Here is a 25,555-nt window from a genome sequence, read left to right as displayed (position 1 = left end):
TTGCTCTTTTGTTTGTCTCACAATAGAGAGTGTTTTTACTTTGACTATCCTTCATAATATGGGGTCATAACATGTCAGGCTGTCAGAGCGGGGAGTAGCTGAGACTTTAGAGGGTTGTTTGAACTGATTGGCTGATCTATTTTTATGTTTTTTTGATGTAATTTATATTTTTTTCTATGCTGCTCTTTGCTGCAGCGATGACCCAGTTCCCTCTCAGGGATTAAGATAGCTCATCTCATCTCCATCTGATGTGGCGCTCCCAGGTTACAATGTGATTAGGATGAGCATTAGGAGAAGTTTTCTGCATTGTCAGACATTTAAAAAATAAAACTTTAAATATAGTTTAGTGAATCCTATTTTTAAAAACGTCATTTCAATAAAATAACATTCTTAACAATGTTTTAAAGACATCATTCCCAGAAATGGCTGTCACACAATGCAACCGTAATACAAGTTATAGTGCACATGTGAAAGGAGCACACATTCCTAACAGGTTAGATCATTTTCTTTTTTATCCAACTGGGTGCAATTGGCTGCTGCTTTACATTCCTTCTGCCCTGTCCATGTCTCTTTGATAAGACATCGCAGGCATATCAACAACACTTCGCCTTTAAGTAAACAGAGGACGTTCGTCTGTGTGATCTAAGCCAATATAACGGCACAAATTCCTATGAAAGTAATGAATTCCGCTCTCTTTTGTCTCAGTAACCTCCCATTGTAGCCGACATGGCCACTGCATTATAAAGCTATGCTCAGCAGCAGCGTTTTTTATTGTTGCTGCCAAGAGGTGATAACAGATAAATGAATTCCTCATCCCAGAGATCAATAGAGTAAAACCAGCGCAACCGATGGCTGCCATGGTTACAGCCCGAGAAGAAAGTGGGAGGCTTTACACCCACCAAACTGAAAATGTCTGTGCTGATCCTCCATCAAAGCCTGCCTCCCAGGAAATGTTGGCCTGCTTTACCCCTGGAGAGACGGACAGCGCGGTAGCCACATGGGGACTGGTTCCTGTAATGGAAGGAATGGAGAGGAGTTGATGGATATCTGCCAGCACTTCAACTACCTGATACCACTAAAGTTTAGAGGCCATCTCTAGATGTACCACATTTATCTGTTGGAGGCGGAGTGGAGGCACAGGCATCCGGCCTGTGCTGGGTATAATAGAGGTTTACACAGGTATGAAGAGAACAATTTGAAAAAAGAAACAAACTAGAAAAGTGCACTCAGCAGAATGCACATCTCCGCCAGGCGGCTGGCCGGGCTGAACGCGGCCTCTCTAGACAATTCTCTTAATTTCAGCAGATGTGCTGGTACATGTTTCGGAAGCTACCCGAAAGCTAATAAAAATACTCGTCTATTTTTGAAAGAGCCACAGCACGATGCACAGAGCAGAGCGAGTTCTCCTGTTAACAGGCACTGTATGTGGAAAACAGATACAATTAATTTGGAGAATCTATTTTTAATTTACAACATAGCCACAAACTTTTGATCAAAGTCATTCAAAATTGGACTTTGAAGGGTTTTAACTTTGTCTGTATGCTACAGCACAACAAAGTCGGGAATATCAACAATGAACACAATTAACATACACCAAAAGGAACCATTTACTTTTGGTAGAAGCATAAATATTATGGAAAAATGACAAATGCAACAAAATCTACAGGTCTACAAAATAGGAAGGCAAAACGCTCTGCTTCTGAGATGCTTCGTGTGTGGTATGATGCCATTTGGCGGACGGAACGAAACCGGGTTGCAGCTGCGCCTGGTGGAATTGTCCCTCCTGTCTTCCGTAGTCAACATGGCAGTAAAGATGACAAAAATGGAGATTAATTCATCTTGAATTGTGCCTCACTTTAGTGGATCGTAATGTATCAGATACGAAATTAATCAATGCCAGTTTTAAGACATGACGTAGGCCTGCAACAGACTAAGTAAAGCCTGTTGTTTTTAACTGAGCGGATTTCCGGAAAATTTGGACCCCTAGCAGCCAGGTAAGAGAAGTGAGGAGTCAGCAGTCAGTGACGGTATAAAACAGTCATTGAAACAGGTTTTTCAATATCTGTGAATCACCACAACCATGAGAGGCTCTTGAACATACAATCATAAATGTGCACACAAAATATTAGGCTAATTGGTCCAATAGTTTGCAAGATTAGCTGCAAATACACACAAGCACACACAAACACATCATCGCTTCCTGGTGTAAGGGGATAAATATATGAACAGCTCAAGTTCCCACACACTTTCATGGACAAAATTTCAAAACTTTTCCATGACTTTTCAAGGACCCATAATAACTATTTTTTTCTTTCAACTCTTGCCTGGTGTAACAGATTCAAACTCTAAACATATCTTCAGCTAGCTGGCATACATGACTAGAGAGATGGTGAACGAGGAGAAAATGAAGTAATGTATGTGATAGTTAACAAAACATCACATATCAACGCAAATTACATTACGTCAACAGCTACAGAAAATAAATTTGCTGTTAGGTTACATTACGTGAAAGGTTATTAATGGTAGATTACTGTAAAAATGTCATTACACACAACAAAATTCCAAGACTTTTTCAAAACTTTCAGTGATATTTACTAATTCTATTACCTTTCCAGGCCTGGAAAATGTGATTGAGAAATGCTATGTCTTTTCCAGGTTTTCCATGACCCTGGTAATAAGACTTTCATCATGGTATTCTCAGGGAGGAATCTTTCTGTTTGCACTCACCCAGGACAAAGACTTGTGTGCTGGCTTTCACTGAGGCTACGCGATTAGTAACGGTGCACTCCCACGCCCCCTGGTGGTCCTTAGTGAGAGGCTGCAGGAGCAGAGAACCGTTGGGTTCTATGGTGTAAGATGTGCGACGAACCAAGTCAACCTACATGAACACAAAACCGTTCATATTTAGAGAGAATACTCTTTGCATCTGTCTAAATGTACAGTAGATACAGCTGGTGTAGACAGAAGAAAAAAATCAATCATATTACCAACACAATGGATCACTTTTCGAGCTAAATTTACTAAATATTAGAATCTGTGAAAAGTGCCAACAGTCTGCAGTGTAGTCTGACAGTACTGGGACAGCGACATATTCTTCTCTTTTTTTTAGCTCAATACTCCAGCAGATTGGATTTGAAATAAAATAATGAGCACCTAATCACTAAATTTGACTTAGTTAATTACACAGCATGCTCAACCACTTTGCTATACCATCGACTGATCTGGTCCCATTATCTTTGCGTCTGGATTTGAAAGCATGTGTTGAATTGGGGAAGTGGGTGTGTTCGTGCTAAAACAGGATGTCAGAGTGCTGATTGCTGAAGCAGCTGCTCACTAACTCTCTACAAAGGAAAATCATTGATGCACTGATCTCAGTGGATTGAAAGGCTCCACTTCTGACCACATTCATCATTACATTGTGAAACGCTGCACAGCACAGGTTGTGTAAGGAGCACGTTGCAACCACTAGAGGGCAGCACTACCAGAATGGCAGTGAAATGGTCATTAACATATGTAATGTGCCGCATTTCTGAGTGGAATGTAGTTAGGTTGTCATTAGATGGATAGCAGGAGGTGGAGGATGAAGTAGAAACGTAAATAAATAGACCTCAAACATGCTTCTCTGCGAATCTAAACCATGTTTTTGCCAAGTGACAACCACCTCCTGCCACCATGATATTGCTCTGCAAGCTGCTACGACCCACGAGCTAAAGGTCAGGTGCAGTTTTACATGACTGGTTAAGCTCATAGCCCCACATTTAATTAAATACATTTAAACATACCTCTTGAAGTTCAGGATGAGACATAAAAAATAATTTAATATTTTCCAGGAAGAGAGGGATTTTGATATGAAAATACAAAGTCTCTAAGGGTGTTTAAAGGGACAGTTTACCCCAAAATCAAAAAATACACATTCTTCCTCTTACCTGTGGTGCTACTTATCGGTCGAGATTGTTTCAGTGTGAGTTGTCGAGTGTTGGAAATATTGACCGTTGCTCAAATATAACAGAACTAGATGGCATTTTGCTTGTGCTGCTCAAAGGGCTGAAAGTTTTGTTTATTTTTTTGTTTACCGAACTACACCAGCCAACCGTATCACTGTGCAGAAGGAAGCGTGCATCTACTCATGGACGAGGGCCTTGTGACAGCATGAGATGTAAACACTAATGCGTCCTCCTCTGCTGAGCTGTAATGTTAGCTAGCTCAGTGGTGCGAGCTGAACTAGCAGTAGATACACCTTTCCTTCAGCACAGTGATAAAGTTGGTGGGTGTAGTCCAGTAGTTTCGGTGTGAGTTGTCGAGTGTTGGAAATATTGCTCAAATATAACAGAACTAGATGGCATTTCGATTGCGCTGCTCAAAGGGTTTAAAGTTTTGGTTTTTTTTTTCTTTTACTGAACTACATCAGCCAACCATATCACTTATGGCGTCCTCCTCTGCTGAGCTGTAACGTTAGCTAGCTCAGTGGTGCTAGTTGAGCTAGCAGTAGATGCACTTTTCCTTCAGCACAGTGAAACGTTGACAGGTGTAGTCTGGTAAAACTAAAATAGTTCCTACGTGAAACTGCTCACAACAAAGTTAAGTTTTTCAAATGTTTTTTTTTTTTGGCGCTTTGAGCACCACAAGCCGAGTGCCATCTAGTTCAATTACATTCAACAGAGGGCCGACGGATGATATCGCAACACTTGACAACTCACACCAAAACAATGTAGATTATAAATAGCACTACACTGCACTAAGAGGAAAAATATGTATTTTCTTTATTTTGGGGTGAACTGTCCCTTTAACATCCATACAGGATGAATACTGTAGAAATGATAAGCCATTTTATACACCTATTCCCCTAGATTTTGAACGGTGCAACAGGACAACTATAAGACAACAGAGACAAAACATCAGAATATCTGTCACTGTCCAAATACATCCAGACTGCACCAAATGTCTTAGTGTGTGCACATTTCTATTACCATTTTGACATTTCCTTGTACATACTGCAAAAAAAGACGTCCTTGTGAACATCTGCAGCACCATGAATAATACAGGACTGCTTAGTAATTGAATAACCTGTACTGGGTAATTTACCTTGCTCCAGGTCACTTTAATTGTAGGGTCCTTGTTTCCTTGACAGGGGATGAGCAGTGTTCTACCGGCTTCCTGTTTGTACTGCTCCTCTGGAGTGACGCTGAATGATGGGGGGTCCTGTGAGTTTCCAAAGCAATATAGCAGAATCAAGGAGATTGCAGCAATAGCAACAATGGATTTTAAGACTGGATTACCGCCGCTTTGGACAAGATTATCTTAATAACAAAAGGATTAGCCACACAATTAACTCCCCAATAGCGGAGCCATTGTAGCGAGTCTGAGTTGACTTCTATTAATGCCAGAGGGCTCACACGTCGGAGTGAAAAGGTCAATAAAATGTCGTTTCTGTTAAGTTTTTTTAATTTGCTGTGACGGATGCAGTTGTGGCTTATTAATATACACGCACGGTGGTGTAGAATGACAGTTTAGCAGAACTAGAAAGGCAGATACAGTGATGATGTAGCCTGGCTGACACCATTTTAATGATTTAATGTCACGTACAAGTATAATATCAGTACAGGTTTTGGATTGTAATTGTAATTTGTGAAATGTACATGTAATTTGGCTTGGTTGGCTTGGAATGAACACTGACCTGCAGAATTACATTCGTTGCCTCAGATGAACCCATGCTGCCGTAGCTGTTGTACGGCATACACGTGTAAATGCCTGCTGTATCATCATTGACTGTGGTCATGAACAATGAGCCCACTGGTGTCAAGGTCCAACCTGGATACTGAAAGAAATGCACAATGTTCACACCATTCTGACTGCAAAGAAAAGGAACTGACACATCCACTCTTAAATAATACATTGAATTAGTGGCAAAGACATATCTTAACTTAGAGGAGCGCCAAGAGCTTAAAGAGCAGGAAATCTGCAACAACTCCAAAGTGCACGTATGAGCTCTTCAGCTGCGTTTGAAGGATTTACAGAAATAATTTCTTATTATCTGCTCGCCATAGTCCTGAAGTGGTTAAATACTTAAGTCCCAACTGGGTAGATTATTTCCAAACTTCTCTAAAACTGTTCATTATTTATTGATGTTGTCACAGCTTTTGCAAGATGATATCTAAAGTACATGAAAAAGATAAAGTGATCTGTTTTAATTAAAAAAAATGTTTTGGGGGGATATTCCCTTGATCATTTTGGAGGTGACTCCCAACCCACAGAGCAGAAATGCTCAGAGGAGCTTTCAAAATCACTTTTTTGAAGCATTTGCATCAAGAGCAGTTAAAATTTCATGTAATTTTTTCCCAATGAGCCACAGCGGAGGCCTCGTGTTGTGCTTTGACTGAGCGAAAGGTTTCCACTCAGTTTAATGAAGTCAAAACTGCTATTATCCTCCCCAGAATGAGGCTGTGAGAACGTATTACTGCGTGTATGAGGGCCTGTGACATCCAGCATGGAATTGGAATAATTGGCAGAATAACAGCCTGACTCCAACGTCTGTGTCCCGCACTACAGGAACGTATCACATTTCCTGCGGCGCGTCTCATCCAGCGACATGTCCATCGCTCAGACTAAAGTGTTGAGCAAAGGGGGGTCAACTCAGCATGTAAAAGGGGGAGGAAGTGGGCGGATCTTTGGCACGCAAAACAAAGATAATGGTTTAAAAGCTGCCATCACGGGCTATTATTTTGAAACAGAGGTACGTTCAAATATTGCATCATGATCTGAAAGAAAAAGGTTAAAAAAATCTTGTGGTGAGGTTGTGAGAAGTCACACCCCCTGCCCTTCATCTATAAAGGTTTCTCTTCCCTTCCCACAGACAAAGTGAGCAGCGGATTGAAGTAGAAGTGGGGAAAAAAAGAAAAAACCGAGAGAGCAAGGGGCAGTAAGGAGTTCCTTGGGGATTGCTTCAAAAGCTTTTAAGATTGCACACCACCATCCCTGTCCTCTAAGATGTATGTGGTTGAATGACTGTCCAATTGAAAAGCTGAAAGGATATTTCCATCAGCAGACACAGGAAACGTCCCATTATAAAGCCTGAGAAAATCTATCATAACGTCTACCTCGGTCCTCACACTGTGATAGCAAGAAAATAGTTACTCTGCTGCTCCATAGGCAAGTTGAGTGGGCTGATTGTTAGAAAAGCTTTTGCATGATGAGCTGCTGACGGCTGCCTCATAGATGCTTGTCGTCAGCTGCAGTGCCTGACATTTCTCAGCTAAAAGAAAATGAGTGGATTCAGCTGCTGGTTCCCTGTGATGTTTGCAGTATCAGGAATCAATAGATAGTGTTGGCCAGACAAAACGAGAGGACAGAAATTTGACTTGGAGCACACAGTAAAGGTCGGGCACTGTTATGATGGCTGCCCATCCATCTGGAAATTATCATTTTTATTACCAAGGACAGGTCGAGTGGTTCTCCATCTTTTGTCCAGGCCACACGGAGCAGCGGAGGCTGAGCAGCCGCAGGGCAGGTGACCACGCCCTCCATACCTGTGGGAAGGTACGTTTCTGGGGGCATTGGAAGAGCCAGGGCTGGGTCTGAGCACAGGAGAGACATAAAAGTAGTTTACTTTGAAATAATGAATACAATTTAGATGCACATCGGTGATTTAATACCATGGGAAGCACTGGTGCAAATAAACTGTGCCACGATCCATAACTTGTGAATCATTTTGAGAACAGATTGTTTTGTTGTAATCAATATCCCGAGAGCCTGTTTTGATTACAGGTGCTGCTCCTTTCATTTACAGCTGACTGAATGTGTCTGAGGGGTTTTACAGGTCTGCAAACAGCAGTGAAATGTTCAGAGGAACCAAGATTCAAATGCATGAATAGTGGGACCTGCTGCTGTCATTTCCAAACACTGATCATCAATAAACCATGCTGTTTTCTGTTGCTGTTACAGGCTTGTTTACAATTGTAAACAGATGAAACAGGCTTAAATTTCAATTATGGTTAGATGACAAACAAAGAAATGCTTGTTTTTCACACATATATATACATGGCATTTTATTTATATGGTGGTGTAGTGGAGGGTATACAAGGTATATCTCCTCTTTGTCTTCAGTAACCTACCATTCTTCCTAGTAGTGCATCCACCTCATCAACTACCATTACACCACTGCATTCATATATATGCTGTTCAGCCTGGTATAAAATGACTCTTAATTAGTATTTTAAACCCCGTTTCCACCGAGCAGTACGGTACAGTTCAATACGCTTGTTTTCCATTTCCACTGTGCAAAGCTGTGGATGGTACCAATGGAACCATTCCGTACCGTCCCCATTTTTGGCCCCCCCTCTGTCGGGGTACCTAGCACACAGATCTGGTACTAAGGCCCAATCCCATTTCTACCCCTTAAATCTTCCACTTGGTATTGAGTGAAATACTAGGGTAGAGATCTTTCCCTAAGAAATGAGACGTCACCATAGTAGCAACGCAAGATACCAGTTGTCATTCAGGTTTGACAATGCCGGCTCCAGCACTTGTGTTGTGGTGTGTGCTGTGTTTATTCTTCTCTGTCTGATGAATCAACAGAGAAGAAATGCTGAAAACAGGAGGCGTCTACGACGTCTTCTAGTTCTGATCGATTTTGTTCGGGTCAGTCGATTTGTTTAAATATTTTGACGCTGTGTTCAATCGAGTTGCTGATGAGTTTACGCTAGTCCAACCATCTGTTGTTCGTATAGCCTACAGTCCGATCGTACAGTAACAGTAACACAACATTGTTTTCCAAAACTTGCTGAAGTTCCTGACTTCTCAAGGTGTTCTGGGAAATTTCATCTTCCACTTCTTTTAAAGTGTGGGTCGGGGCTCCCTTGGAATCTAGGGCGGGTTTAAAGTGTTGGAAACCACTTCCACTACCTCAAGTCTGTTTTGGGACACCACTTGCCTAAACGTGTACGCGCACAACCAAGTGCAAGTGGGTAATTCTAGGGGAAGTGTGGGTATTGGGACAGGCCCTAATTGTTGGAGCTCTGATTACAGCTGCTCTAAAGAAAATTACTTAATTCACTGGGCCGACTGCTGGCAACCTTTCTGGAGCATTGTTCCTGTGGGCTCCGGCAACACTAAACCCCTGAGCTTGCCTGAGAAGTCTAAATGCACAAACCTGTTATTTTAAATATCCCATGGAGAGAGACTCTCACTGCAGCCTGTTTTGTTCTGAAAATGTTGGCGTGCAGCCTTGATCTGTGGACGATAAACGAGGTGCAGACTTCCATCGGTGTCACCGGTAATGAGGAAACACAGTGAGTGTTGGACGGAGCAGTGAGTGACGCTAGGGTCTAGGTACCATGTCTGAAGGGTTACTGTTGGCTCCAAAGGTACCATACTGAAAGTGTTTGGTGGAAACAGGGCTTTAGACCGAGTAGGATGTAATTTATCTTAATATAATATCATATCCTACATTTGCCATCACAGCAGTGTCATTAGTAAAAGAGTACCAGTGTTTTAGTGCTAATAAGCCAAAAACATTTTTAAAAAATCCCTGATGGTTGCAGAATTAATTGTTGCACCATAATGTGTTGAAACTCTGGAGAAACAGACAAAGATAAAAGAAGTGTTTGATGTCTTATGAGAGCCCACGACTGCAGACTACACACACAAACGTACGCATCACTGTGAGGTTGGCGGAGGCTGTGGGCGGGGTCAGCAGGCCATTGGTGGGCATGCAGGTGTAGTTCCCAGAATCCTCAGGGATGAGACTGGAGACGAGCAGAGTTCCATCAACCATGATCTTCACTCGCGACTTCAGAGACCTGGAGAAAAAACACACGGGAATTCTTCAGTATGTAAAGGAGAAACCAGCTGCTTCAGAATAACAGTGAGAGTTAATTCAGCTCCTCCGTTCTAGTCAAACAGGCTCTCAGTGCATCAACAGTGTAGGAGGTTGGTTTTTTTTTTCCCTCTGTGAGAGTTATTCACCAATGTGTGCAGATGGAGGTTAAGGAAATTTCATTTCATTTCAGATAGAGTGGGAAGAGGAGAGTGCCCACTCAATTTATACATTCTTACACTTACAGAGAAACCAGAGAGAAAACACGAGGACTCTACCAGGCTGCAACACCTTCTGAACAAGTGACACATGCACACTACGATATGTATTTGTGGGACGACTCACAGCCACACATTTGTGGCTAATTACCATACAGGTCAGATGAATCATGTACTGTAACCGACCCCGGATATTTCTCCACACTACTCCTGTTATTCTCTCTCTGCATTGATATCAGCGTCAACCTGTGCTGCTGAATGCTGCTTTTATTAAAGCTCCACTTACCAATATTTTTATATTAACGATGAATCAAATGACTAATGTTAAAGGGGTCATCTGCAGGGACAAACCCACAAAGAATCATCATCAACTCTACAGCTCTGCAGGGCTTTTTAGGCTCTTTAACACATTGAGATGGTTTTATGACAGATTTACTGTATTGTTCAGTCTCTGTGTTTCCTGCAGCAGCAGGCAGCAGAGACACCCACTGCACGCTACCTGCCCCCATCACATGACAGACACAATGAGAACAATGACAAGCTGGTGAAAAACAGAAAATGAAAAGGCTAAAGAGACAAATATTTTTATCTGGACTTTATGGAGACCAAACCAGAGCTCAAAGAAAGGCCAGATACAAATATAACTAAACAAATGCTGCTCCTCTTACGTTAGATGTGTAAATTCAGGCTGCAACTAATGATTGTTTTCATTTTGGATTAATCCTTCTGTTTTTTGTTTTTTTTTACAATTTTTTATTTGTTGATTTATTAATTCATCTATAAAATGTCAAAAAAGTGAAAATGAAAGAAGAGAATATTTGACCTTTTAGCAATGTTAGTGGCATAGCTCTATCATTGTCAGTTAGTCCACCACTTTCATCCAGACTGAAACATCTCAACAACCACCCAGCCAACACTTGTATGAGGGGCCCATGTAGATAGAAAATGGGGTGAAAAATGGGCTCTATAAGGGATTGTCCGTGGGTTTCATAATGGCCCCGTGCCGCTTGCCCACATGGCTTTCATGCAGGGCTACACTAGGGGTTCAGTGGGCCCCAACTGGGCAACATACGCAAGACCCATCTTGGTCCCAGCTTTAAATTCTATAGGCCCGTTTCCACCGCAGGAACTTCGGGGTAATTTTACGGGGCCGTCAGTTTTGGGTAATCACAATGTCTAGAAAGCATCAGCTGACAGGGACAGATAACAGCAGCAGCAAAGCTAACACCAGGACATCATCTGTTAAAAGCCTCCCGTTGTCGGATAGGACATGAAACTACTCCAGTTAGCTCAATCATGTTGTAACTAAGACATCTGCTGGAAAAAAAAATTTTTTCACAGACCGTGACCGGAGTTATTACAGACACCGCTAACGGCTAATGGCGTCCCTACACCCCTACGTTGCCCCGGTCAAAATGGTCGCGCAAGGATTACGTCACATCCTGAGCCCGTTAACTTTACAGGAACCTTCCTCCTACTCAACTCTCTCAGTGGAGACACAGCAGTTGAGAGGGCCGAGCGAGGGGACGTTCCTGTAGTAGTTCCTGCCCCCCAAATAGTACCAGGAACTTCTTCAGTGGAAACGGGCCTTATGTGGGCACTACATGGGCTGAAATATGGGCTGCAGGTGGGTTAGTCCAAGGGTTTCATGCCTGCCCATGCCACTGGCCCACATAGGTTTCATGCAGGGTTACACTGGGTATAAGGGTGGGACCCAACTAGGCAACATATGCAAGACCCATCTTGCTCGATGGATTGCCCTGAAATTCGACAAAGATCTCCTTGATACCCAGAGGATGAATCCTATTGTAGTAGCATAACTTAAATGACTATTCACCAGACCTAGAGTTGTCTTGCTTTGGTCTGAATCAGGGACTCATTTTGTCACAAAGCTGTATAATTGCCTAGAGTTGGTTTGTGTTCTCACGGCAGCATTTACAAGTGGACCAGATCAAATGCCTTGTGCGAGAAAGCTGCTCTTGATTGGTCAGAATTTCCATGCGGGAAAAATCCAGGAAGTAAAGCAAACGTTGAAGAAGAGTACACTTGCAAGATAAATGTGACACTTTCTAATGTCACAATGGAGGGACAACTACGCAGGTTGATTTTAGCGCTGCTCATCGTGGACTATATTGCCGTCATTGTTCATTTTAGTCAAACCATACAGTTTGAAAACGAGGTGCGGCTCCAACTAGAAAACAATGTTTTGATGCATTGGATGTGCTGAATGTGCATATTAAGGCAGTACAGGAGGAGGTGCACATTAATAATCCTCCAGGACTGTAACATGCTCATGTTTAACCCAAACAATGTGTCATGTGACTGTAGTTGGTTCAGATCCAGGTTGGAACACGTTCTCACAACAAACGAACCGCACCAGAGTTCGTTTGTAACCGGACTGAGACCACCTCTTCAAGAAGGTCTCAGTCTGGTTGTTTTGGTGCACACCTGAGTGTGATTGCTGTGTTCACACCTGCCCAAATGAACCGCACTTAGGGGGCAAACGAACTTGAGTTTGATTGAACTGAACCAAACAGGGCAGGTGTGAAAGCACCCTTAGTCAGCTTCCAAGCGAGCTCTGGTGTGGTTCATTTGTGATGTGAATGCAAACAAACCAACCACAGGCCTTTATGACAGCAGATGTGATTTTAGCATAAATTAAAAAGCTTAACTACTGATACATCCACCTGCTGACTGAAGTCTGCCCCTGATCTTATATTTGACCTGTATAGCACTGGGTTCACACTGGATGCATGTTTGTTTGTTTATATATTGTTTATAATATTTAAGCATAATACATTTTACCCTCAAATTCCTCCCTCTTCCTATGAGGCTTTTGTTTTTATAATCAACTTGTCATATACTCGTTAAACTCCTTCAAATAAAAACCAAAAACCACCATGGAACTGTGAATATCTTGCACCTAAAAAAACCCTGCAGGAATTCTGTAGAGTAACTGGAGAAAAACTAAAGTGAAAGTCCGTTTTGACATTCTCACAGAGCACCAACTATTTTTAACAAAGCAATTACGAAAGAGCTTATTTCCCAAAATTCGTAACAGATGATCAGAATAATCCTCGTGTGCTCTCCTCAGCTGTTAACAGTATTATATATCAGCTCCAAAAAACCTCTCTGAAACTTTTTTCCACATCAGAATCAGGTTAAGTATTAACCTGAGTGTGGCTGTAATGAATAATGATATGTGTGATGAGAAATGCTCGGGAGGAGAAGTAATGCAAATTAAGCCCTCCACCTGCTCAGCTGACCCTATCCCAGCCACCGTTTTTAAGAGAGTGTTCAATTGTCTGGTGGATGATGTGCTGGCAATCATGAACCATTCTCCGCTCACTCGGATCTTCTCCCTGGCACTGAACACTGCTATTGTAAAACCTCTCCTACGGAAAAGCTCATTCAGTGCTTCCACAGTTTCAGGTCAACTTCATTTTTCTTTTAAAGTAACATGAGTGGAGTTGTACTTTTTTCCATCTCCTCCCTGTCTTTTTGGTAGAGGCTGTTACATGTGGCCTACATTAAGTTGTGCAGTCATTTATTTTGGGGTCATCTGGGTGAATGACAAGTCAAAAACAACATTAACTTTCATTTCAGAAAAATATCTGTAGTGTAGAACAGTGGTTCCCAACTGGTCCAGCCACAGGGTAGAGGCATCTCCTTAGTCATTAGTTTAAGGTCCACACAGTATAAAACATTCAGCCCATAGACTGTATATAAAGATGAACAACGCGTCTCCACTTACCACCACTGTACAGAAGTGAAGCTAAAATATCCTGGATACAACTGCTGCCATCTTGCTCTGGTGACCTCATTTGGAGCCAGAGTTTGTGCAGTAGCGATCTCCACGATACAAAGTTTCCCGCCCATACACCCATTCAACCAGTTGCAAGCAGCGCCACTGAATCTGAGTCCATTGATTGGCTCACACAGTTGTCAATCATGCTGTAAAATCCCTGTTTAATAGCATCAAATAACTAATTAAAACCAGACTTGTCAGAGTCACAAAAACTCCCTTAAATGACAGAAACCATCGTTGGGAAAATTTTTATTGACACGTATTTTGAGCTTTTAGTTTGGCCCATGTCCCATCCACTAACATGGAGGAGGCGGGGTTTATAGACCTATAGTGCAGCCAGCCACCAGGGGGCGGTCCAGATGTTTCGGTTTCACTTTTGTGGAGTAGTCATGTTGTCTATCTTTATATACAGTCAATTGCTGTGACTCAAATCGCATACTTCTGTACTTACACTTAATATTTTGAGTGCATAAGTGCGTTCACACTGAGAAGTATGGAAAAATGCAGTGCACTATGAGTACCTGGATGGTGCACTCAAAACGGTCATGAAGTTGAGTGTGGAACTATGGACACTTCTCGTCCTCAATGGTCGCCATCTTGGCTACGTAGCCGAAGGGGAGGGACCACTTTTCAAACTGGAAATGGCGCCCGAGGACTGTGCGACCATGAACGTCACTGCATTGTATAAATACATGTGTCTCTACACCACTATACTGTTGTCGGATATAAGCCAGCAGTATGTTTATTGGGTTAATTTAGCAGTCTGTAATGATTTGGGTCCGCGAATGATAACGCGAATGCTAATGCTAGTTTGCTAACTAGCTCATTTGTGGTCGTCATTTCCGCTGAGTGCACGTGCAACGTGTTTGGTTTAAGACAGCACCACCCTGTCGAAATTCGCACACTATGCCAATAAGTACAAAGTGCACAGAGTATTGTACTGACAGAAGTATGTGATTTGAGACACAGCACATGATTTAGTGTCATTTAGCCATGCCGTCTAGCTAGTTTGCTGTCAAATAACTGTCTGTTTGTCATTCACTCTACAGCAGGAAATGGCACTTCAGAATAAAAGCTCTGTGCTGGAAATTTACTGTACTTCACTTGACACATTTGCAAGCCACTTGGGGTCCATTCAGAATGGATCTGCGACTTTTGGACCACGACCCACCAGCTGGGAAAATGTGCCATTAAACCTAAACATTGAGCTAAAATAGGCTAACAGGCTCTATAGTCCATCAGAGGTGGGTGATAGTTTCCTGTGGGCTCATGACCCCTTTCACATTACAAATAGTCTTTCAGTAATTGTTATAGAAAATATTGATTAGTGAAGCTTTAATGGACACTCATTCGCATTAAAAATCACTTCAGGTACCTTGTGGAGTTTTTGATGACATGTAGTTATGGAGCAATGTTTTTACGAGTTGTTCCCTGTTTTGTTTGTATCATGCACCCACACAAGGACATGTGCAGGAAATGTAATACACAATTTTCTTGCTGGTTTCACACACAGACTGTATTTAAATAATGGGCATAGCCACCGTATCGTTACCCAATGTTGAGGACTCCTGTTTCAAAGCCATGAGTTTGGCATCTTTTTCATTGTGGAGCCAGAAGTGATCCTATTTGGACGCGAGGGTGGAGCTATGGAGGAGCGAGGGGTGAAACTGACTCATACAGGTGCATCTCAAAATATTAGAATATAGTGACAAAGTTCAATATTTCTTGTCAGTTATTTCAGAAAGTGAAAACTGTTTAATTTCCAGACTCACAGTCCTGAGAAGAGCTCTAATCAGCTAATTAAGTCAAAACACCTGCAAAGGTTTCTGAGCCTTTAATCTCTCAGTCTGGTTCACTACACACAACCACATCTCAGGGAAGACTGCTGACTCCACAGTTGTCCAGAAGACAGTCACTGACACCCTCCACAAGGAGAGTAAGCTACAGAAGGTCATCACTCAAAGGACTGGCTGTTTGTGTGGTCTCAGTGGTCCAAAGCCTTGTTTTCAGATGAAAGCAAATTTTGCATTTCATTTGGAAACCAAGGCCCCAGAGTGTGGATGAATAGTAGAGAGGCACAGGATTCAAGTTGCTTGTGTGAAGTTTCCACAGTCAGTGATGATTTGGGGCGCAGTGTCACCTGCTGGTGTTGGTCCACTGTGTTATAGCGAGTCCAAAGTCAATGCAGCCATCTGTAAGAAGATTTTAAAGCACTTGATGTTTCCATCTGCAGACAGGCTTTATGGAGATATTAATTTCCTTTACCAGCAGGACTTGGCACCTGCCCACAGTGCCAAAACTACTGGTAACTGGTTTGCTGACCATGGTATTACTGTGCTTAATTGGCCAGCCAACTCGCCTGACCTGAACCCTACAGAGAGGCTATGGGGTATGGTCAAACGGAAGGTGAGAGACACCAGACCACAGAATACAGATGAGCTGAAGGCCGTTATCAAAGCAACCTGCACGCCTCCATGCCACAGGGTAGCCCTGACCAAGGATTAGGTGCATAAATGAATATTTTGAGATACCAGATTTTTGATTTGCATCAGCTGTAATACATAATCATCAAAACGGAAACAAAAGAGGCTTGAAATATTTCACTTTTTATGTAATGAATCTGGAATATATCAAAGTTTCACGTTTTGAATTCAAGTTACAGAAAAAAATTACTTATCCATGATTTTTTGAGATGCACCTGGTGACGCCTCACACACAGCCTGGCACTCAAAGCTGCCACATCCTCAATGATGCATATCTAGAAGCCTTAATAAATTTTAAACGGATGAGTTAGACTAAGTGACATAGTGTCTTTTCAGCACAGTTGCAGGAGGTACACAAATACACTACATTGGCACATTTCATACATATCATATCAATGTTTTAAAAGAAGGTAGAGGGGATGGTAGGTGGCGTGACACCTATGTGAGACCCCTGCCAAACTGTAGACCACTGTTCCAAGACCAACAGACAACAAAACTGATTGTGTTTTAGCGAGTCTTTTGCTGTTTCTTGTTGCTTGTCCCTTAAGTCGTCAACCTATTCTGATCTCAAGCTCCACATCACAGTCAACTGATCTCATTCATGGCTTCATCTTAAATCTTTATATGTAAAATGTACATATTCATTTCCTCGTCTTCTTCATCTCATGAGATGCCTGTTGCTGCCTGGTCAGGTAAAGATCGACTCATATCAGGTGGTTTGATCCCTAATCTACAACCTTTTACCACCCTCCTGGAATAGATGACATCACAATGGGGTGTAATTGCCACATCAACTACTTATGTGCACATGCAAATTAATATACTTTTCTCTCAGAACAAGTCTCTACTGATTAAAATGGAGCTCTATATCCATTCACCATTCTCTCTCTATCCCACTCCCACCACGTTCTCCATCAGCTGACTATGGGTGTTCCCTCTCCTGGTTAGCTAATCAAACTTTGCCACAATCTCCTTGAGCTATTTATGTTGCTGCTGCCAAACTTTAAATCTGTTCTCCTCTCTGCTCCTGTCAGCTGTCATTTTAGGTGGAATTGTCGTATCTTCCTCCACCCCATTCAGCTCCAGTCACCTATCCAGAGCCAAGGACACGCTCATCAACAGACCACTCCTCTGGTTGCCCCATTTATGCCCCTTGACAATATTTGGAGTAACTCCTCTAGATGTTAACTTAAAGCAACACTTACCTTTCTGAAAATGTTACGCTTTTCTTTGTTAAGGTTAAAATGCTATTAATAAGCGGATGGCGCACTAAAATGTAAGTGAATTCCACCAGAGATAAAAACTCATAATTATACCAATGTCATATGGTTCTAAGAAAACTCCGAATGCAATGATTGGCCGGGCGTCCTGTCTGTCTCCCCCACGTGGAGGCCTCCGACTGGACTGACATAACCGCTCACGTAACAGTTTGCTCTTAATATAACATATAACAATATATGACAACACAGCATCCAGTTGCTAATGGCTAACGTTAGCCTACTGTAGCGTAGCCTCTGAAACATTAACGTTATCTTCCTTGTGCGTTTCCACTTACTAGTAATGTTAACGCTACTATCTATCGTTAGCCTACTGTAGCGTAGCCTCTGAAACATTAACATCATCTTCCTTGTGCGTTTCCACTTACTAGTAACGTTAACGTTACTATCTAACGTTAGCACTGTAACCTTATTCTAAAACTCATCAGTCATCACTGACTCCGGTTGAGTTTTAAAACTCCAGGGTTGTGTTTGACTGTGCAGGACAGGTAACGTTATGTTTAGTTTGCTTCTAATATAACATATAACGTTATATGAAAACAAGCGTTCCAGTTGCTAATGGCTAACGTTAGCCTACTGTAGCTTAGCCTCTGGAACAGTTCAGGAATTTCACGAGGGCCCTGTGCCCTTGAAAAAATATCTGCCCTAAGGCCACAGTGACCTTGATGCCCCGCCCGCACTGCCCCAGTTGATTTTGCGGTTTTCTCCTCTGCCTCTTTCCTGTCAACACGGCTTTGACACCTGCGTCTTTTGAGAAAAAAAATGCGATGACATTCTGGAGTCTTATTGAGCAACATCAAATGAGACGATGCGTACATCACCAGTGGTGGGTTTGATTCAAGCCTGGCATGAACCACTCGGACGGGCTGTAATGACAGTTTGACACCAATCTATCACCGGCCAACCAAGAGACTTCATCAAACACCCGGGCAGAGATCGGTACTGACACCCGGTATTAAACAACCCAAGGCAAGTTTAATCAACACTGTAATAACAGTAAGCTCCGCCATTATCGGCGTAACTTTTTAAAGTTTCGGTTTCATGTATCATCATTATGCAGCAGTGGGGCCGCGGTGCAGATGAAGGGAATATAACTTAAAGATTACTCTAGTTAACGACAGCTACACTTGTTACTGTGAGTAAGTGCAATAAAACCTCTGCCAGCCAAACCAATACTTTATCAATACATATGATCAGCATGTAAAAAGCCATATTTCAATCTGCTCTGTCCGCAGTCTCTCATTCACCGCTATTATGATTTGTGATCGCAGTCGACACAAGCACATCGCACTCGCGGTGCTAACAGCAAAGTGTTAAAGACAAACTAAAATGAAAGCTGTCTGTATGTAGGCCAACACTTTATCTGAACATGTACCTGAGGCAGCTGACCTGCAGACAGTGAGTGTCCTCAGTAGAGGAGGGGCAGAGAGCAGGATGAATGACTGATACTGATGTCTGTCTTCATGCTGAGATAATGTGACTTTCTTCACTCAGTACTGTGATGTCAGGAGGAATATTTATATTCCAGTGAGATATAACTGGCTTTTAAATAGTGACTTCGTTGTTGTAAACATGACTGTTGCTGCCATGGACTGTATACAACTATATCCTGTGTAACTGACCTATAAGGAAAGCATCAGGAGGTCAGGTGTGTGCATGTGTGTGTGTGGAGGAGAGGGGAGAGGGAGATGCTGGTAGAGAGATAGTGTGTGTTATAAGATACTGTTAATGTCACGTATTATGCTTCTGTACATTGATAGTTCTCTTTTCTAGCTCTGCTTCTGCATCATGCTGAGGAGGGCCACGCCTGTGTATATATAAATATATATATGTATGCAAAAAAAAAAGTGGATTGGTTGCTCGCTGCTAAAAATGTGGCCCATCGACATTATCTGGTTTTGAAATGCGGCCCAGTTGAAATAGTAATTGAATAGCTCTGCTGTAGTTAGTTTGTTCGTTAACAACACATCAGAAATAATTGTAAGCCAGTCTTGTTCAGTGAATCAGTTTATCATGTACACTCAAAAAATATTTAGGCCTTATATTTAAGATTGTTTGCTTATAAATACATAAACCTGGTTGTTCTATATTTAAAACACATTGGGTTTATTAGTGCTATTAAATAAATCACATTATTACTCATTATACTCATTATTATTACTTGAGCTTGTTTTATTTATTCATTTTACAGATATTTATACATCGTTTGTCCTTAAATTCATTATGAACGTGGACTTAAAATCATTGTTTTATTTTATGGCCTTGCTGCCCTGGCTTTTGGTCTTTGTGCCCTAAAAAAATTGACAACACGAAAGGCCAAGTGGCCTTGCCCCTAAAATGATGAAATTCCAGGCCTGCTCTGGAACATCAACATTATCGTCCTTGTGCGTTTCCACTTACTAGTAATGTTAACGCTACTATCTAACGTTAGCACTGTAACCTTATTCTAGAACTCATCAGTCATCACTAACTCCGATTGAGTTTTAAAACTCTGGGGTTGCGTCTGACTGTCTTGGTTGTACTGTTACACTCGCTCTCCTCTTCTGTGTATCTAACGTTACCTTGCAAACGCCTAAGTCTATCACAGACTTAATTAGGACGTAATGGATGAGGGGGATGGGACTTTGGAAGGAGGCAGGAGTTGTGGATGTTCAAATTTTTTCTAAGTGTTGTGTGAAATGCAAGAAAGGTAAGAGTTGCTTTAAGTAGAGCCCAAACAGACATTGTTAACTTCAGCTCACGTCTGGCCAGAAGGCTCATCCTGTGTAAATGGAAGGACTCTTCACCTCCAACATATGGACATTGGATCAAGGATGTTATGTATCATTCACTATTGGAGAAAATCTGTTGTTTTAATAAAATCAATTAAATTTAATTATTTTGTTGTCACTTTTCGCTTTAATATTTTTTTTATTTATATCTACATTTTTTTAAATTAATTTATTCTTTCTTTCTTTCTTTCTTGTCTATTATATTTCCTTTGACTGGTCTGGCTTTCTCTGTTTGTCCCCGGGTTGATAGGTGGGTGTGTTGTCTTTTTGTTCTTACTGGTTCTGTGTTTGTTTATGAATACCTTGTTTAAAAAAGAAAAAGTCCATTCCTCTTCACATCCAGATCCTCAGTTGCCTCTTCCTCTCATCACCACCACCAGCGTCTAGACTCCTTAATTTACTACATCTTTACCACCCTCTTGGAATAGATGACATCACGACAGGGTCTAATCGCACTTTCGTACTTACGTGCACATGTAAATAAATATTCCTTTCTCTCAGAACGAGTCTCTCGTGATAGAAATTTATTTGTTTTGGGTCAATGTGGAGATGCGGTACCTTGACTTTGACTTGTCAGGTATATAATTTGCCATATTAACCAAAAACAAGCACAGCTGTCTGGTTTCTTTTTCCAAACATAACAGATTTTCCAGCACCTTTACTTTATCAGTTGTTATATATTGATACTGACATCAGTGCTATTCTGTGCTCCACATTTTGCTTCTGGGAGAGCAGCTGCTTCATAGCCATGTATTCTTAGCTTGTCACAACTGACGAAGCACAAGTGTGTACTTCTATATGATATGATGTTGAAATCCTATCAACTTCTGGATGTCACCGCGTTTCCTGCGAGTGAACAGACATAACACTGGGGTTCACAACATTCATGCAAAAATCCGAAAAGAGAAGCTGTGCTCTAACTTTTAAATCCCTGGCACAAAATGTCAAGCCCCGAGCTAGTAACCTTGGTGTGTTTTCTTGATGCCTATTTGAATTTCACATCAGAAGTAGCAAAAAAAAAAAATAAAAATAAAAAAATAAAAAAAATCCACCTTTTATCATCTCAGAAATATTGCCGATGTACAGCTCTCTCTCTCTCCTGGGCAGATACTGGAGGAATAAAGCATTCTTTCATCACTAGCTGGCGTGATTACAGCAAACCTCTGTTTTTTTTTTTGGTCTGCCAAAGAATCCTCTCAGTTTTGAGTTGTCTAATGCGGGCCTTAGATGTGTGTCAGCCTGTACAAACAGTTTGTGCAGCCAAAATTAACTCAGAGTGTAATGAAGCAATTATGAAACAAAATCTGATTGATACAAATTTAACAATGAGGAAATGACTGTCCCTTGAAAGGAATACTTCATCCTCCATATTACCATGAGTATATCAATTACTCTTCATGTCTCAAGTGGACAAAGAATCCAAAAACTATGAAACAGTCTTGGTACATTCAAGTCTTAGGCAACCATGTTTAAAAAACTATATAAAAGAGTCCATTTACAAACTCTCACATGTGAAGGACTTCTGTTGTGTCACAGCCTTTAACCTTGGTCGGTAAAGGAAATAGATGATAGTTATGCTTAAGGTAACAGTTGGGTTAGCAGAAGGCCTAAAAGAGGCCTCCAGGTCAGGCTACTTTACCTTGGTTATGAATGCACTCCATCTATCGTCTCCCAGTTGTGGCGGAGGAAGTACAGCTGCCCAGATAAGGGTGTGTAGCCGACTCTGTTGCCATAGCTCCCAAGGTTAAGGAGAAAGGAGACTTCCCTGTGCTCCAAGCTCAATTGACAAAATAGTCTTTTTAGGTACGTGCATTTTGTTAGAGACAGTCCAGGTGAGTTAGAGTGAGCCAGGTGAATGTGCTTGTTGTTTAGTAGTAGCCAATAGAAACTTCACAAAGCCATAGATTGGGATCGAATAATCTTGTTTGGGATCGTGGAGTAACTTGCAAGGGAATACTGTTTGGGTTAAATGCAAGAACTGGGCAAGGACACCCTGAGAATCTCTGGATGGCATACATTGTGTTACGCTCTGTATGTTGAGCTGTGATTCTCCTCAGTTGAGTCTTCATTAAATATTGTGTGTGATCCATCGAAGTCTTCTGAGGTCTTCGCCAGCTATTAAACCATCAGCTCTGAAATTCCTTCAACATCACACAGCTCATGCGATATAGTTTCATTTATCTAGTCATAAGCTCATTACTTCCCAAACAGACGGTCTTTTTCGACGACGAACTTAACTTTTAGTTTATCTTCTCTATCTCCTTTAATTTTAGCTTATATTGGAGTTATGCTATGTAGCATGTGAAATAGAGTATGGTGAATGTGCTAGGAAAGTTAGTATCGGCATGGTCACTACCTGGAGCTCGCATGTACGGAGCCTGGGTTTGATGAAGCTGGCTGTGCTGTTTGGGCTGAGACAGCCATGTGTAAGTAAGGTAAAGGAGGTTATTGGGTTGGTGCAGGGAGGGGAGCAGTGAGACCTGGCATTAGGGAAGTGTCTCAGGAAGGCCAGAGATCACTGTCTAGCCTCCTGGAGGTGTCGTGGGACCAACTAGACGAAACACTGGTGAAAGGAGGTTCCCACCTGATGACCCCAAAGACATGTTAGTTATCACTGCTCACTGGTCTGTATAGTTAAGCCTTGCCATAATAGCTTATCATAGGGCTTAGGAAGTTATTCACTGAGCGCTGATCCTTTCTCTAGAGCACAAATTTCTTGTGTTTATTTGAACTTAAAGTAAAACTTACCTATGTCCTCTTTAATGCCAGACTTCATTGACAAAAAAGCAATTTTACCTGGCTGAACACAGGAGCTGCTGGTCTACTGCTGCCTTAGTCAGTAAGTTTGTTTGTGTTTTTGTGTATCTTTGGTTAATCTGAACTAAACCTTTAAAACACCAAAGTCACTCAATAACACAAACTAACTGATTGAGGCAGCAGTAGACCAGCAGCTCCTGTGTTCAGAGAGGTAAAATTACTGTTTTTGTCAATGAATTATGCAAAGACAGGGAAAAAGTCCGTCTTTGCATTTTCTTTTGATCACAGTCTGTTTTTATAAAAGTGTCTGTGACATCCGAAAAGTGGCTTTGACTTGTAACTGAAAACATGTAGCCCATTTTGTAGAAAATACCGAGATATATATCATGCATTGCCACTCAGCCTCTAAATACAAACATATGAATTTTTGTCCATATGGCACAGCCCTATTCCCCATTGGAAAAGTCTGTCTGTTTATAAAGTACTGACCATACGACACGATAAATGAGACCAACACTGCATTTATAAATAGATGTTCTGATAAAGTTTTGCTGTTGTTACATGCGGCCCACTTTTACTTCAATTCATCAAGAGTCTTCTGTTTTTGGATTCTTCTTTCTCTGGAGGCTTGCAAGCAAAACCAAGTTTCTTTATGAATTCAGTGTAACATTTGGAAAGTAATGATATATATAAGGTCACTTGTACCTACATACTGTGGCAGCTGAATCACTGTGGACACTCCCTAGGGAACAGACATACCGCTCTGTTTTTGGGAATGATGAAAACATTTGGAGTGGTGTATTTTTCTCCCGGGAGCCATCTTTGGCATTTCTGTAACATTCTCAAGAGATTACAGTTGCTGGCTATGTGTTGCTATTTGAGTGCAAGCTAAAGTCAGTTAGCAAACTGAAAAACAAAATGAACAATGACAGCAATATAGTCCACGATGAGCAGTGCTAAAATCAACCTGCGTAGTTGTCCCTCCATTGTGACATTAGAAAGTGTCACATTTATCTTGCAAGTGTACTCTTCTTCAATGTTTGCTTTACTTCCTGGATTCTTCCCACATGGAAATTCTGACCAATCAAGAGCAGCTTTCTCACACGAGGCATTTGATCTGGTCCTCTTGTAAATGCTGTCGTGAGAACACGAACCAACTCTAGGCAATGCAGCATCAGTGTGAAGAGTTTCAGCTGACTTTTTCATATATGAGGGCCAGAGGTTTTGAGCACATAATGAATTATTGTGTTATAATAACAGAAAATTTATGTTTTTTGATTAAAATCAGTGTAAAATTTAATGAGTGCATTTTGTGTCCTCATGTTATTCCATCTATGACAGAGCAGGCTCCCCAAATTGGCCCTCAATCACCAAATTGTAGAGAAAAACTTTCCAAATTTCATTCAGAATGTAGCAACACACATGCAAGACCTGAAATAAAGCCGGTATTGCACCTGTTTTTAACATCACTCCACTTACTCCATGTCAGTTTTAGGAGAAATTTCAACATTTGTCATCAAATCACTCAGTGGACCAGCACATGAGTACATGTCAGACAGGCTTTTAAGAAATGTCGCTTCTGGATTCATCTGGCCCGCTGGGACTGGCTTTCATGTTCTGTAGCTCCATGGACCAGAACTAAGACCTGCGAGGAGGCAGACTCCACTATGTGTGGACTTAAAGAAGCATGTTTTAGTCTATATATAGATCTCATCTCTGGGACAGCCTCTTTCAATCTTGGTATTGACATTGCTGATCTGACTGAATGTGCTTTGTTTATTTCATATTTCCACCATGTTGTTACATCTATTTGTGTTGATCTTTTTTAAATCTATTCTCTGTGAACATTTTGTTTTGCAATCTTCCACGAAAAGCACAAAGTTAGATTTGAATTATATGTAACAACCACTCCTGTGCTGAGCCTTAAGAATACAAAAAGAAAGCCCACAAAGGTATCACTTAACTCCACCATGCCAAATCGCACTGCATAAAACATCAAAGGGTGAAAATGGGCTGCTCAGGAACAAAGAGTAATGATTGCACTCACTCGATGTGATGGACGTTCTCGCCGTCTTTCTGCCACACATAGGTCATGTTCGGGGGGTCGGCCACCGCCTGACACTGGAGGAGTGCATTCTGGGACTTGTTGAGAGAGGTGCTTTTGGGAGGGACGATGATGACAGGCGGACCTGGTGGGAGGCAGATTATCAGGTGAAAAAAAGGGCTGCAAATAATGATCGGTATTGATTCATTTGTTTTTTGATCAACTGACGAATCATTCAGTTTATAAAATGTCAGAAAAACCGAAACCACCTGAAAACATCCAAGCAATCAGCGTTTGATATGCAGAGCACAACACCTTGTTTTCCCCATAAAAGCTGGTCACTCACTCAAAAGCGTTTCACTCATGTCAAAAGTAAATAACTCCAT

At 41.5% G+C, this 25,555-nt stretch overlaps 1 protein-coding gene across 2 annotated transcripts in view; it reads right to left on the bottom strand.

The window, feature by feature from the left end:
• Positions 1-25,555, bottom strand: part of igsf9a (immunoglobulin superfamily, member 9a) — a 111,866-nt gene that overhangs the window by 33,067 nt on the left and 53,244 nt on the right. For both annotated transcript variants that reach the window (XM_078161863.1, XM_078161862.1), the window contains exons 7-13: positions 25,173-25,314; positions 9,649-9,794; positions 7,429-7,571; positions 5,675-5,815; positions 5,083-5,199; positions 2,728-2,878; positions 900-1,011 (exon numbers count right to left, since the gene is read on the bottom strand). In XM_078161863.1, the coding sequence (XP_078017989.1) occupies positions 900-1,011; positions 2,728-2,878; positions 5,083-5,199; positions 5,675-5,815; positions 7,429-7,571; positions 9,649-9,794; positions 25,173-25,314 (952 nt within the window). The remainder of the gene's footprint in view (positions 1-899; positions 1,012-2,727; positions 2,879-5,082; positions 5,200-5,674; positions 5,816-7,428; positions 7,572-9,648; positions 9,795-25,172; positions 25,315-25,555) is intronic.

This window comes from Epinephelus lanceolatus, chromosome 19 (genome assembly GCF_041903045.1).
Source record: "Epinephelus lanceolatus isolate andai-2023 chromosome 19, ASM4190304v1, whole genome shotgun sequence".
NCBI lineage: Eukaryota > Metazoa > Chordata > Actinopteri > Perciformes > Serranidae > Epinephelus > Epinephelus lanceolatus.
The sequence above is the reverse complement of the archived record's forward strand: the minus strand, read 5'-3'. Positions and strand labels throughout refer to the sequence as shown.